The sequence below is a fragment of the Protomyctophum parallelum genome (assembly GCF_964188405.1).
Source record: "Protomyctophum parallelum genome assembly, chromosome: 11".
NCBI classification, from domain to species: domain Eukaryota; kingdom Metazoa; phylum Chordata; class Actinopteri; order Myctophiformes; family Myctophidae; genus Protomyctophum; species Protomyctophum parallelum.
The window spans coordinates 46537894-46553950 of record NC_139707.1 but is presented as its reverse complement, the minus strand read 5'-3'; the positions used below and the strand labels follow the sequence as shown (position 1 = coordinate 46553950).

The 16057-nt window shown below is 43.6% G+C and overlaps 1 protein-coding gene across 3 annotated transcripts in view; it reads left to right on the top strand.

The window, feature by feature from the left end:
* Positions 1 to 16057, top strand: part of mphosph8 (M-phase phosphoprotein 8) — a 38187-nt gene that overhangs the window by 3401 nt on the left and 18729 nt on the right. For 2 of the 3 annotated variants that reach the window (XM_083777066.1, XM_083777064.1), the window contains exons 2-7: positions 3839 to 4003; positions 4498 to 5601; positions 6304 to 6388; positions 9404 to 9667; positions 11201 to 11323; positions 12924 to 13012. In XM_083777066.1, coding sequence (XP_083633192.1) covers positions 3839 to 4003; positions 4498 to 5601; positions 6304 to 6388; positions 9404 to 9667; positions 11201 to 11323; positions 12924 to 13012 — 1830 coding nt within the window. Of the gene's footprint in view, positions 1 to 3838; positions 4004 to 4497; positions 5602 to 6302; positions 6389 to 9403; positions 9668 to 11200; positions 11324 to 12923; positions 13013 to 16057 lie in introns of all 3 variants that reach the window. The other variant, XM_083777065.1, reaches the window with a different exon arrangement.

Sequence of the window (16057 nt, the reverse complement as noted above, 5' to 3'; positions counted from 1 at the left end):
TATCTACAATAAGGCGAGGACAGGCCTATCCAAATCTGAAGGCCAAAATTCATACAATGAGAAAAAAGAGGGCAAAAACAAGACCTGAGAACTATTAGTGGACAGCTGATTGGCCGTTGCGGTAGAGCCTCAATCACCCGTTGGAATGTAAATGCATGCCTTTCAGCCTTTGTATCCTACTCGTCTGGCAGGTATATCTCTTTGTATCCTACTCGTCTGGCAGGTATATCTCTTTGAAAACCTTTAGTGCTACGATTGTGCGCGGGGAGATGAGAGTTAACACATCTTGCCTGCCCAAAATGTAATTCTTGCCTGCCCAAAATGTAATTCCTGTAAACGCCACTGACACACAGGTTATAAATAATGTCCAAATGGAGAATCTGCCCCCAGCTTAAGAATGCTTTTATGCTTGTTAAGAGTGAATGACGGGTAGGAGTTTCACAATGATGGCTTACATGTAAGGCTTAGCAATACACCGTTTCTCTCCATCTCGTCAAGAAGAGACCTTGCACTGCTGGTCCATCTCATTTTATCTACCACTGTTACATTTGTTTGTTTACACACTCTGTAACTCATTTGTTTACACAAATGTGGGGCACTTTTATGCCACTCTTATCTATTAAAATGTATAGAATTAGCAATTAATATAGTTATTATTGCATATGATACAGTCAGCTACAACGTCCAGTTCTTAAATGACCCACTGTGATTATGTTATGGCCTATGATCTACATTTTTTTACCCGATGCCAAACTTGACAACCAATGGAATAGACTGGACTTAAGACATAGAACATTTCTCCGCCAGGCCGGGTTGCCTAAATGTGTCGGTCGTAGGGTCGTAGGGTACAGCCATCAGAAGACACAAAGAAGCTGCGGGGAGGTATAGTTTGTACGACAGAAGGGGTCACATTTCAGCAGCAAACTGTTCAATTAATTTGTGGCATTTGTTGAGCACCCTATGGGTGTAAGTGTAGTAAGTAAAAAAGTAGCCTTGCCGAGCCATAGGGCAGGAGCCTATCTCCTGTTTCTGAAGCGTGAGGCAGCTTGACGTACAACACCCCCTGGACATGACGCTAGTATGTCGCAGGGACTTACCCCCAATCCAACCCTTGATGCTGAGTGTCAAGCAGGGAGGCACTGGGTCCCATTTCTTTGGTATGACCCGGCCGGGGATTGAACCCCAACCTCCCAGTCTCAGGGCAGACACTCTAACCACAAGGCCACTGAGCTGGTACGTGTAGGCTGAGTGATATTAAAATGATGACAACCAAGGCCTCAATGACGCATAAACTAAACTTTATTTGTGAGAATTATTGCCTTTTTCAGTTGCGAGAATTCCTGTTGTATTATTGTCTTTTTAATTATTTTAATTTTCATTTAGTTACATGCCCTTGCAATTATTTTGTACACCCAGTGATGGTGAGATATATATATATATAAATAAATCGCTAGTTGAATCCCTAACATGCACCAAGCGATATACTGTGGCATGTTGGAGGTTTGTCTGTCTGTATGGGGCCATCACACTTATTTGTCACTTATTTTCACCCTTGCTGCCAACAAGTGGCCTCTAGGTTATTTTATTTCTGCTCCAGTGCCATATTATCAAGCCTGGAAAGAGAGGAGAAGATTGCGGTTCGTGAAATCGGATACATTGAGGAAGTCACTTTACTGGCAGTATTCCAGGCTGATGCAACGGTCAAAACTGAAAGTTGTGTCTGTCTGTGGGTGCGTCTGTGGGCCTGATTCTGTTGGGTCTATCGGGCATGGATAAATCATGCCTTGCCTTACTGAGCTGCATAAACATGGTGCACGTGCTGTCAACGCAGAAGCTGACAGCGGGGCAAGTTTAGCCTCGTTTTCCTCATTTAGCTGGAAATGACTTTTAAGAGTACTTTAGTAGGGAAAAGAGTAAGACAGGAAACATCCACTAGTTAGTTTGTGACAGAGGCATATCTACAATAAGGTGAGGGCAGGCGTCCGCCTGTTCAAATCCATTTCTGCCTGGCCAAAATCCATACACAATGAGAAAAGAGAGAGGACAAAAACAAGACCTGAGAACTATTAGTGGACAGCTGATTGGCCGTTGCGGTAGAGCCTCAATCACCCGTTGGAATGTAAATGCATGCCTGTCAGCCTTTGTGTCCTACTCGTCTGGCAGGTATATCTCTCTTTGAAAACCTTTAGTGCTACGATTGTGAGCGGGGAGACGTCAATAGAGCGTCGCAGTCCCACCCCCTTTCAGAACGACGAGTGGCAGAGGAAATTCATTCAAGTTCATTTTCTCCATAGGCTTTTCAAAAAGTATTTATTTAAAGGTATATTCAGTGATTTCACTTAATTCAAATATCACTTATTTTTTTGTTTTGTTGTGATAATCCTCCCTACTATAGAGTGTGCTGGCCATATAAGGAGTTCCTCCCTGTCCCCAGTTAACCCCTGGGGGTCAAAAAACCTTAGGTTTCGTTTTTGACTCTATCCTGATTGGACGAAAGGCTGGGTCCCACAGCCAAAAACGAAACCTAAGGTTTTTTGAGTGAAATCACTGAATATACCTTTAAAGTCTGTTACGCCGCGGACAAAGCCAACACGGATCGTGACAAATCATGACAATGAACACCATGTTTTGGGCCGATCAAATAATTTATAAGAAGAAGAACGAAACAAATAGTGTTGTCTCCTGCCTTTATTTTCTTCTTTCTAATTATTTGATCGGCCCGAAACATTGTGTTCGTTGTCATGATTTGTCACGATCCGAGTTGGCTTTGTCCGCGGCGTAACTGTCTTTATATAAATACTTTTTTTAAATCACGATCCGAGTTGGCTTTGTCCGGCGTAACCGTCTTTATATAAATACTTTTTGAAAAGCCTATAATATAATATATAATAATAATAAACTTTATTTGTATAGCACCTTTCATACATAAATGCAGCTCAAAGTGCTTCACAGGGCCCCCAAAATGTAATTCTTGCCTGCCCAAAATGTAATTCCTGGAAACGCCACTGGTTTGTGAAGTCTCTTTTGTGATGGTTTGTGAATGGTCTATGCTGGCAGTGCTGTAAAAATGTACCTTGAAGATAATTTGCTTATTGTGTTGAGCCGAACTCGGTAGAAGAGAAGACATATAATACGCAGGCATTTATTTTTTGTCTAATTCAGTGTAGCAGCACGAAGATATTTTTGACTTTGTATGCTCACACCCATACCATCCTTTTTTTCCTCCTTCTACCCATACAATTACATTTACACGAACATTTTCGAACAAAAGATATTTGCATTAACAGAATATATAGAGAAAGCTTGGGACATACGGTCAAAGAAAACTTATATGTGACGTATTTTATTTTATTTTTATGATAATGCTCATTTGTTTTTTTGTTTTTTTTAAGATATTTTTTTGCGGCTTACGCCTTTATTGATTTTTTTAAGGGATAGAAAGTAGGCTGACAGGAAACGGGAGAGAGATGGGGGGATGACATGCGGTAAAGGCCGTGTCGGGTCCGGGAGTTGAACCCGCGGCACACCGCGACTGGATCACCAGTCCGGTGCCCAGACCGTTACGCTACGGCCTGGGCCTGCTCATTTGTTTTGATCAAATACTTGGTGTAACTTCTGTGTGGGAAGTGAACTTGTGATATTGTTTATTTATGTTGTTGATGTCTTATAATCCTGTAAGGGATGGGTCTTAACGACAAGACACGAAAATAAAAATTCATTCATTCATTCATACACACCAGGAATCAAATGTTATGCAATGCCACATTAAATACCTGGAGCTGTCCAAAAACCTTTTCATGACCTTTTGTCTATTTTCCCCCCCCTTTTTCCTATCCAGGGAGAGGTGCTTTACCGGGTCCGGTGGAAGAACTACTGTTCTGATGACGACACCTGGGAGCCCGAGGCCCATTTGGAGGACTGTCGTGAGGTCCTTCTGGCTTATAAACGGGCCATCGTGGAAGCCAAGGCCAAGAAGGCCGCCGAGGCCAATAAGAAGACCATGGTGAGTCTGGTGCTGGGGGGGTCACGATAAAGACGCAAACATCTGGTTTAACCCATTTTGGGCGGGAAGTAACACCCTTTTGGTGTTATACTTTAGCTATTGAAAAATAGCAGATCTACAAGCTCATATACGCGCCACTCGGTGGTGCGCTATGAGCTTGTAGGTCTGCTATTTTTGAAAAGTCGTGAAAATGTGGTGCAAATCTTTGAATATTTATTCTTTCAGAGCGTTTTTAACTCAAATCTTTGCTTCTGAGGTGTCCTTGGAACTACATATTTTCAGATGGGGGTCGGTGGGCCAATTACTTATATTTTTGGGGGTCCTTGACATGATAATGTTTGAGAGCCACTGACATAGAAACATGGGTTTATCAGAAAACTGATTTAGAAGACATTTGTAGAATCGACGTCAGGTCTAAATGGGTTAAATTGCATCACTGTGCGTGTATAAACAAATAACTAAAACAATCACTTTTTCCTCTCTTGACCATCCAGAAGTTGCCTACAAAAAGTGACGTGTTTGACGCAAACTCAGAGAGTGACTCTGACATGGACCGGCCGACCGACATGCCCATCAGGAAGAAGAAGAAGAAGAAGAAGGAGGAGGAGCAGCAGCAGCAGCATCGTCATCAGAAGGAGAAGGAGAAGGAGAGGGAGAGGGAGAGGGAGAGGGAAAGGGAGAAGGAGAAGAAGAAAAAGAAGAAGGACAAACAGAAGGAGGAGGTCATAAAGCCGCGGCCGGCGCCGGAGACGGACGACGAGGACGAGGAGCGGGGCGGCACCACCTCGCCTCCCTCCACCCCCAGGGAGGGCAGGAAGCAGGCCGACCTGAAGAAGAGGCTGGTGGACTCCGACGAGGACGAGGAGCAGGACACGGTTCCGCCCAAGAAGCACCGGAAGGACAAGGCCAAGGACGGGTCGAGACACAAGAAGGAGGAGGAGGGGGGGAAGAAGAAGAGGGGGAAGAAGGAGAGGAGGGTGGAGTCGTCGGAAGACGAGGCGCCGGCCCCGCCCCCGGCCCACGCGGAGGAGGACCACCTGAGCGAGGGGCCTGCCAGTGCCGAGGCCCAGGCCGACGACGCCGCCGCCGCCGCGGCGAAGGAGAAGTCGCGGTCGTCGTTAGACGACAAGTCCAAACAGAAGAAGGGCAATAAGGAGCTGAAGCTGCAGGGCATCAAGGACCTCATCCGGGACAAGAAGAGCGGGAAGTCCGACGCCCTGGCCAAGCTGAAGACCCTCACCCTCGCCTCCAAGGTGCGCGAAGACACCACCCCTCTCTCCTCGGACTCCAGCGACAGCTCCACTCTGACCAAGAAGACCAAGAGCAAGGGACAGGACGGCGGCGCCTCCGTGGCGCCCCCGGCCAAAGTCCCCTCTTCGTCCGCCTCCTCGTCCTCCTCGTCTTCCTCCACCACCGCGGCCACTAGCGGCAACAAGGCGAAGGACGAGGAGGTGTCCAAGGAGGACGCCGCGGGCCAGGGCTCCACCAACCTCTTCGAGAAGTTCCTCTTGGGCTGCGGCGAGGCCAAGGATCGAGCCCCTCGTAGGCACTCGGTTCACCCGCCCACCTCCACGGACGGCGGCAACAAGTCTAATAAGGTATGGAATGGAAGCATGTCCCCAGAACAAGAGGGGATTTACCTTTTTATGTCTCTAAGGAATGTGAGCAGTCGTGGCAGACTCTTTCCTCTAATGAGTCGGGCTTTAAGGATTGCTGAGAGGTAGACACAGGAGAGACAGCCTTTTAGAGTGACTCTGGGCACAGACAATTCACCTCCGATGTGAAAGAGTAAAGTGAAACTTGAACACAATCGCTTGGAATTGGATGAACCAAATATTTAATTGTATGACCGCACATACTAGCGTCATGTCCAGGGGGTGTACTTGTACATCAAGCTGCCTCACGCTACAGAAACAGGAGATAGGCTCCTGCCCTATGGGCCTCATGGCTACAGAAACAGGAGATAGGCTCCTGCCCTGTGGGCCTCATGGCTACAGAAACAGGAGATAGGCTCCTGCCCCTATGGGCCTCATGGCTACAGAAACAGGAGATAGGCTCCTGCCCTATGGGCCTCATGGCTACAGAAACAGGAGATAGGCTCCTGCCCTATGGGCCTCATGGCTCGGCAAGGCTACTTACTTACTTACTTACATTATCCCTTAAAGAATCATCAGTAATTGCACTCACTGATGCACATTGTAATGCAAAATGTGAACTTTGATCTGATGTGGCACTTGCTCTGAACATCTACTATTTGATGCCTTCTGAAATACCTATTTATTATTTATTTCCAATGTCAGCTTGTAGGGAAAATTGAGAAGAGATCCAAGACATCGAAAGACTCTCCAGCTCAGAAGGCAGAAGAGAAGACCAAGCCGTCAGATGGTGAGAAACATAGAGCCGCATGCGAGCAGAACACATCAATGATCACATTTGCTTTGCTATACATTATGATTAATCACCATTAATAACTAGGATATACATTTTAAATATATACATTTTAAATTTGGCCTGATGAAGTGCACTGCAAAGACCATGGGTTGACCAAAGTCTGTGGTGGTGTTCTGCTTGTGAGCGTGAATGAATTAATATTAATGTATACACTGCAAATATCATGGCAATTCGTCTCTTGTTTTTTCTGTCAGAGCTAGACAAACAAACATGTCCTCATTTGTAGGAGGAAATTACAATTATGAGTCTGATTAGCTGCAATTTGCAACTCTAGATTTTTTTTATAGTGTGATGAATGTATCCATTGACTCCCTACTCATCCAATTTGCGTTTGCGATTTGCTTGTATTAAACGACCATCATTGCAGCTCTAGGCCAAGCTTGAATTATCCTCTTTCAATCTGATGAAAATGAAAATCCGCCGTAGACATGTTATGAGCTACTTTCTGTCAAGAAATTCTGTGCAGGTGATTCTTTTTGTAAGTGTTGCAGTTTGGAAGCACTCGTTTTTGTTAACGGCTCGTGCTGCTGCCTCCTGCATTATGTGCAAATTCAAAACGGATGGTACGCACGGCCGTTCAGTGACATACGACGAGTGCTTCCAAACTCCAGCACCTGCAGAGAAGTTCTTGACAGAAAGTAGCTCATAATGTAGCTCATGTCTACGGGGGATTTTTATGAAAAACAAGCTCGGCAGATTGAAAGAGGATAATTCAAGCTTGGACTACAGCTGCAATGTTGGTGAGTTTAACGGTGTTTAATACAAGCAGATCGCAAATGCAATTTGGATGAGTAAAAAAAGATTGGCCAAAACTCAATTTCATTTGGGCCAGATTGCTTTCTCTGCATGCATGTTATATAACCACACAACACCCTTACGGTCCCTGTTCTGGCCATATCGTGAACATTCAGCTAAAATAGGCCAACATTCGGCAGAACAGCTGATCTACAAGCTCTGGTGCATTGTGATGCATGCATTGTAGATCGGCTATTTTTGACAATTTAGCATGATTTCCTCCCTGTGGCAAAATTCAAAGCAGCCTACAGATGCAGATTGTATAAAAATAAGAGGGTACTCCTCGGGTAGACAAACGTAAGAACCAGTGAATACTGCACTGTCCGTGACAACTTTGTGGCCTTTCATATTAACGTTAAGCACATTCAATTTAACCCATTGTGGGAACCCTTTTTGGTGTTTAAACATTATGTTAAAATTTAGCTGTCTTCAAATGCAGTGAGCAACCTGTCGCCTGTACGTTTAGCTATTGAAAAATAGCAGATCTACAAGCTCATAGCGTGCCACCGAGTGGCTAATATTCCCAATTGAGTTCCATCTGTCACGTTGGTGCTGTCATCAATAGCAAGAGAGAAGACAATAAATGTCTTCACTTTGTCTCTCTTAACTTAGTTGACTATAATTATTATGTTCAGCTCTTTGAGCTCTGCTAGACAGGTTCTTGTGAAACAGTGCCCCCTACTGGTCTCTTCCAGGGACTTGCCCCCACTATTTTTCTCCGTCATGGACTTCCTGTTTTTGAGTTGACAAAGCAGTGTAGCTACTAGCTCCTCGTCTCACTCCGTCTCTTGTTGAATATCCGCCTGTAAGTACTGTAAAGTACTGTGTTTGTGCTTTAGAATCCGAGACATGATTGCGAGCTCCTTTTTGACAACCCAACCGTGTATTTTCTCTGTAGTAAGAAAACGTCGTGTTTTGTTATTATTCAGTCATCATGTGGCCTAGCATGCTAGCCTTTTCTTTTAGCTTGTTTACCTACTGGCCACTGTGTGCTTTGTTAGCTTATATGCTATTCGCGTTGGAGCCAATTCTAATGCTTTCAGACAGAAATGGTGTATTTTTCTTTTCACTTTTGTGATTTATTTGTGAATATTGGGAGTAATTTGAACATGACTATTTTCGGATTTTGAAAATAGTAATTCATGTTATTAATGTACTAATTTATTTTACATGATTCTGTGCAAAACAGCAGATCATGTTTTATGGATTATGTACCTGCTAATTTTCATTTAATTGCAAATGTGTAGCTGCAATTAAAGTTTGCAAGTTCAAATAATTCATGTAGTTAAAAGCATTGGTAAAAAAAAAAGTATACTCTGGCTGCCTAGCTCTGACACCTTGGTGGCTACGTGCATAGTGGGGGCAGAGAACAGTAAAAGATCTTTTAACCCATTTAGACCTGACGAAATACCTCATGTTTCTGATCAGCGGTGCTCAATATTTCATGTCAAGGACCCCAAAAAATGTTATATGCCTACGCCCCCCTATCTGAAAATATGATGTTCCAGGGAACTCCCCAGAAGCAAATATTTGCGTTAAAATGTTCACTCTGTAATAATATATACATTTGAGGCACATTTTCATGATTTTTCTAAAATAGCAGACTTACAAGCTCGTAGCGCGCCACTCGGTGCCACGCTATGAGCTTGTAGATCTGCTATTCTTCAATAGCTAAAGCATAACCTAATGCTTTAAAACACCAAAAGTGGTTCCTTCGTAGTTCGTGCTTACACACAGCAGGCAGTAACCTGCTGCCTCCCTTGTTTTCTGTGTAGGTCAACCTTTTTGGTAAAAGTGCGGAAAGGTGAGACTAGAGTTGTTTTCCGATAACTGTATCGGTTACTCGGGCCGATACCACCCTCAAGTACTTGTACTCTGTACCCGGAACCGGCCCCCGATACTCTGACCCGAGTACCAAAACATTCAGTTGACACTACTAGGCTGACCGAACGGGAGCAAGTCTGAGCCAACACTGCAGCAAATCGCCAAAAACAGCCGATCTATACAAGCATAAATGACAAGTGTTAATAATGAAACTGTCAGGATGTAGAAGACATTTTTTTAGAATCTGATCTCAGGTCAGAATGGGTTAACATTCACGTCTCCGAATGACTTTATTTGTAACGTTTGGTCTTTCGTTCCTCCTCCCCTCAGCCTCCAGAACCGGCCAGAGCCACGGCTTTAACTTGGACAGCGACGAGAAGGAGAGCGATGAGTTCACGCCGAGGTCGAGGTTTGCCGAGGAGTCCAGGGAGCGGAGGGAGAGGGTAGAAGAGCCTCAGAGGTCCAGCTGGGACCGGCGGACCCCCACCGGTACCGATGACAAGAGGAAGAAGAGGGAGGACAGTGAGCCCAGGCTCTTCATAGCCTGCGATGACAACCTGGACACCACGGACCCCCTCGAAGGCGATAAGGCTGGTATGATCCAGGGTTGTTTTCGTCGACTAAAACTAAGACGAAAAAATAATGTTCGTCGACTACCTTTTTTCACTGAGGAAAACGAATCTATGATGACTAAAACTTAAGACTAAATATATTGACAATTTCGTCAACACATAAAAACTAGACTGAAATGTTAGGAAGGGACTAGTGGACAAGAGATCCAGTTTTATGCTAGGTTGCATGATCTACAAGCAGATCTACAAGCTCACAACGCGCCGCGTTGCGTGTAAGATGTGCCATTATGATGGCTTCAACAAGGCCTGTCAAAACACATTTTAGTCGACTAAATCAACTGTAGATTTAGTCGACTAAAATCGTATCATTCAAAATGAGAATGATAACATGGCCCCAACAATCTGGGTGCCCCTCACTTCACACAAGTGTGATTTGTACACTACAAACAATCGGCTTTCTTAACCCTAGAACCCTAAACATGGGTGATTTTCACATGGACAATTATATTTGTGTAAATTTCATAATGTTGCTGATGTCTGAGGTGGGCGGGTCTTTCAGTGCCTTCACGATGCTCAGTGACATCATAATGTTGTCTGAGGTGGGCGGGTCTTTCAGTGCCTTCATGATGCTCGGTGACATCATAATGTTGTGATGTCATGATGCTCAGTGACATCATAATGTTGTCTGAGGTGGGCGGGTCTTTCAGTACCTTCATAGAAGGTAGGTTTGTTTCCATGCCCACATCCCTGGCTTTTCCTACAGGCAGGTGTTTTTCCTACAGGCAGGTGTTTTTCCTACAGGCAGGTGTTGGGGTGAATTTCACCCGTGTTTAGTGATAGTGTGATAGGAGAAAATCCAATACACCCACAATGGGACCTTTGTTTTTTTGTTTTTTTCTTCACTGGACCCCTTCTCACATGTCTTAGGAATGGGTGAACCAAAGGAGAAGTTCCCAACTTCATTTCTCTCTTTCTTTTTAGGAATATTAAAAAAAGAATATGCACTTTTGCCCCCCCCCCCCATGATAGGGCCCCTATCTATTTTTTGTGAAAAGTCATGATGAAATATTAAAGAAGAGTACCTCAAGTTGCCATGTATTGCTGTACTGCAATATGTCAAGGATGATAAATGTTTTTTATGGAATATTTTATATTAGGTAAAATGTACCCGTGTTTTAGTGATGGTGTAACAAAAGAATATGTTTAGTGTTCTAGGATTAAAAAAAAAACACACCTGTGTGAAGTGAGGGGTGTGCTTATCATCAAACATCGTCTCATTCTGGCCAATCACAATTTGCGTCCTCACTTTTGCTCATACTTAATAATTATAGGAAACGGTAGCAAAACAATGTTTGTGTTTACACAAACCCTCAAAGCTGGACATAGGTGGCCCCTCAAAAAAGACATTCTTTGGAACAACATATTTTCAGGTGGGGGTCGGCGGCCAATTACAGATATTTTTTGGGGTCCTTGACATGAAAATGTTTCAGGAAATGTAAAGGATCTTAAATGTTGTCGCCATCCGTCTCTCTCGTCTGTCTCTCATGAACTCCAGACAAGGGCCAGGCCACGCTGAGTCTGGGGATGGACCTCAACCTGGACTGGATGACCCTGGACGACTTCCAGAAACATCTGAACGGCGAAGACGAGATGCTCTCCGGTCCTCCCTTATCTCCCAGTAAGTATTTCCAAGCTGCTGTGCCTCAACTGATTTTTCCCACAGCTCCTCTTAGAGTACCCGGTATATATGAATAGAGAAGACATCCGAGTTCTCCTCCCATCCACTTGCATTAAGTTGCTCAAAAGTGCATGAGGCGATTTCACTCCTCCTTCCGGGTAGGAACAGATTGCATTCAAACACATGAACGCGCTTCCGTTGACTATCATTGCACACGTTCACGTGCGTTCCAGGTGCGTTCACGTATGAAACAGCGTTCACATGTCGTCGTGAACGTGCACAATGATAGTCAACGGACCAGCGCGTTCATGTGTTTGGGGCCAACTGCAATACCTTCATTAGGCCACTATGTCCATTTCGCCTCAGGGTTTCCTCTGGGTGCCTTCTCTATTCATATATACTCTTAAGCAGCTCCTGCAGAAGCTGGTTTGAAATGATCCAAAGCATCGGGGCGAGAACAGAGAACAGGCAGCGGCGGCTCAGCGGTAGAGTGCCTGGATGGTAACCACAAGGTTGCCAGTTCAAACCCTGTGGGCTCCTCCAGAGTTAAGTGTCGAAGTGTCCTTGAGCAAGACACTGAACCCCTAATTGCTCCCGATGTGCTTGGTTGGTGCCTTGCATGGTTTCCGCTGCCATCGGTGTATGAATGTGTGTGTGAATGGGTGAATGTACAATCTATGTAAAGCGCCTTGGATAAAGGCGCTATATAAATGCACCATTTACCATTGAACAGAAGCATGTCATGCCTGGATTTGCAGGACCGGGGGGTCTGGGGTCCCCAGTTCAAATAGGATGTTTTTGTGGAGGTCACGACTCAAGGCCTGAAAAGGTTGAGAACCGCCGGTTCTCTGAGTCGCACGCCAGAACGTGACGGTGAGATCCCGCCATGGGGTCATCATGGCAGTACTGTACTGTAACGTTACTACTACGTTATTAATGTTACGTTAACAGTACTGTACTGTAAAGTTCAACCAATGGGACAGTAACGGAGTGAGACAAAACTGCACCACAGGGGTGTGACAGATGAGAGGATCTCAGAGGAAATGGCTTTACTGTAACTTAGAGGAGATACTCTTTTATAAAGGGGTATTATTAAATGTTTACATCTACATTTCTACGACGGCAGTACTAGTACTGTAGCTTGGGTGTTTTTCAGTAACTACATTAGATGCATTGGAACACTTTCTTTTCCTTTCCAATTTCCTGAAAAGCAACTGTATTGGACATGCAAGGTTTCCGTGATGATATTTAAAAAAAAATAGAGTACATGCAATTCTCAGGGACTTACCCCCAATCCAACCCTTGATGCTGAGTGCCAAGCAGGGATCGGCACTGGGTCCCATTTTTAGTCTTTGGTATGACCCGGCCGGGTATTGAACCCCGACCTCCCAGTCTCAGGGCAGACACTCTAACCACAAGGCCACTGAGCTGTCCCTGCGACATACTAGCGTCATGTCCAGGGGGTGTACTTGTACATCAAGCTGCCTCACGCTACAGAAACAGGAGATAGGCTCCTGCCCTATGGCAAGGCAAGGCTACTCACATGCAATTCTCAGCTTCTTCCTAATCCTATCCCCCTCCTCTTCTCTGTCGTTCTCAGGCGAACTGAGGGATGCTGTTAAAAGTGGAGACTACATGTCAGTGAAACTTGCACTGAATTCCAAAGAAGACTACAACCTGGACCAAGAGGTGCGTGCATTTTCCCTTTTTACATAATTATGACCTCGGAACGATTCTACAAATGTCTTAAAGACTGTTTTCTATGTCAGTCGTTATGAAACGCATGTCAAGGACCCCCAAAAAAATAAAAAATTGGCCGCCGACCCCCATCTGAAAATATGTTGTTGCAGGAACTCCCCCAGGAGCAAAGATGAGTTAAAAATGTTCGCTCTGACAGAATATATATATTCAAAGATTTGTGCCACATTTTCACGATTTCTCAAAAATAGCAGACCTACAAGCTTGTAGATCTGCTATTTTTCAATAGCTAAATTATAACCTGTTTAAAACACAAAGGGGTTCCCGTTAACATAATTATGAGTCATGAACGGGCACTCGGTCATAATTTAGTCATTTAGAGTGCCCGTTCCCAAGAAAATAAGAACAACCTGTATGGTTGTATTGTGCTCTGTTCTATCACTTTAGACAAACGGTTTATGCAATGTGTCTGCAGAGTATTACTCTGACTTTCTGAGGGTTTCACATCAGAATCCAAACTGAACTGACATAGGCTTGCACCTTGGTTACCCCTAGAGAGAGAGAGAGGGAGAGAGAGTGTTGTGTGAGTGGGTGGGTGGGTGTGTGGGTGGGTGGGTGAGCTTTGTGCAGTCGTGGTTCAACAAAATCATATAGACGATGAATTCAAACTCGCTTTGCCAAGTGGTAGAGCAACAAATAAAACGTATGAACTAATCAGGTTTGAGGTTCAATACTCTGTTGGTGAGGATGTCTGCATTAACCCATTTAGGCCTGACGTCGACATTTTACAAATGACTTCTAAATCATGACAGTTTTTCTGGAATACCTGTGTTTCTATATCAGTGGTGCTCAATATGTCATGTCAAGGAACCCCAAATATTTATAAAAACGTTCGCTAGTCTGAACGAATATATTCAAAGATTTGCGCCATATTTTCACGATTTTTCAAAAATAGCAGATGTACAAGCTCGTGCCGCGCTATGAGCTTGTAGATCTGCTATTTTTTCAATAGCTAAAGCATAACATAAGGCTTTAAACACAAAGGGGTTCCCCAAATTCCCGCCCAAAATGGGTTAAGGTGTGTCTCAAGAACAAATGTTTTCTTACACGTTGGTGGCTATATAATATAGATATGTGGTCCAGAGAATAAAAAAAAATGATTACAGATTAGATTCTAGGTGACCAGTTGGAACTCGCAGTAATACCAGCTCAGTGGCCTTGTGGTTAGAGTGTCCGCCCTGAAACTGGGAGGTCAGGGTTCGATCCCCGGCCGGGTCATACCAAAGACTGTAAAAATGGGACCCAATGCCTCCCTGCTTGGCACTCAGCATCAAAGGGTTGGATTGCGGGGGTCAAATCTACTAATCAAATGATTCCCGAGCGCGGCACGGCTGCAGCTCACCGATCCAAGAGATGGGACAAGTTTCACTGCGGTAACATGTGTGACAAATCGTATGACTTTGTAATAGAAACCTAAAAGTATTCAAAAATGTATTGTTACAATGTAGGTTTTCAGCTCAGTTAGTCACACATCGCCGTAGTTCCCCACATCTTAGGCTTTAGTTACGTGTTAGTAACATGCTGTTTTACGCCAACCACACGAGGCTGCACCACCACCACAGTTCAACCACAATGTGTTTGACCTAAGACGAACAACAGAAACGGGACTACCGGCAGCGCAAACGAGGATGTTTCGAAAACCATACAAGGATTCTGTGATCTCAAGATCATCACCTGCAGAATTTCCCGCTTTGTGCATATTAAAACATTGACAACTTTAAAAATCAAGATATTCAATTCCCAAATTACATGATATCCTGCAGGACTCCCAACGCCGCTCACTTCTTCAAATCTAAGGTAAGAGTCTGAATCGAAACATTTATTTGATCATTGCCGTATGATAAAATCAATATCAGCAGGTCTTGTTTGTTATTGATATTCAAATGTAATATAATACCATTGCTTGAGTCTAGTTATGAGCATAAGGTGTGGTAATTGAAGGATTTAAACAATATTTTAAAGGCACCTTTTATATTGTACAACGATTGCCATAACCTCAGCATCTCAAAAACACTGTCTCCATAGCCTGTACGTTTAACATTACTTTGAGTTGACATATTTCTCTTGTATTACATAATATTTGTCATGGAACTATGAATCTTAGAGACTGTTGTATGTTTTTTTTCTCCCACCTTATCTTCCAGGGGGAAGAAGCCTGTGAAGAAGACAGTGCACACATGAAGCAGCCTTTGATAAACAGGTACTTCTCGCTCTCAGAACACCTGTCGTATCGCGCTCATCACAGGCCGTTGGCATGCGCTTACAAATGTCGCCGCAAGAAAGTTATTTCTTTATTTTAAAGAAGTCCCTGGCTAATAAGACAAATATGCCTTAATGCATCATATACTTGCCCTATATAACACAGATGTGAAATTAAAAACATCTTAAATATTTTATTTATTTCATAAGTAGTTTGTCTTTCACTCAATAGGGACAGCTCACGTCGCAAGTTCATGAATTCAGCCCTATGGAATATGCAATGCATTTGCTAACTAAAAAAACGTTATAAAACGTAATACTTTCTATGGTTAATATGAGCATCAAAACAATATTCTAAATATTTTTTATTAGCACATGTATTCCATTGGGCTGGACCACACATGACATCATCCACTTGAGACGGGAGTTGTCCCTATTGAGTGAAAGATGGACTATTTCTAAAATAAATAAAATATTTAAAGTGGTTTTACTTTTACATTTTAGTTATAGAGGACCATTATAAATATATAAAGTTACCACATATTTGGCTTATTAGCATTAATTTTGTCAGGAACCATTTATGAGTATAATGTATTCCTGATTATCTTCTGGAAGCTTAGTTGTTTTTATGTAAATGGAATTTTTATAAAGTGTTTTCTTTTGTTGATGCTGTGTGTGTGTGTGTGTGTGCTCTAGTCCTGGATTTGGATAAAGTGTTAAAGGCGTAGTTCAGATATTTTGAACTTAAGCTGTATGAAATACCTTCCATTAATATAG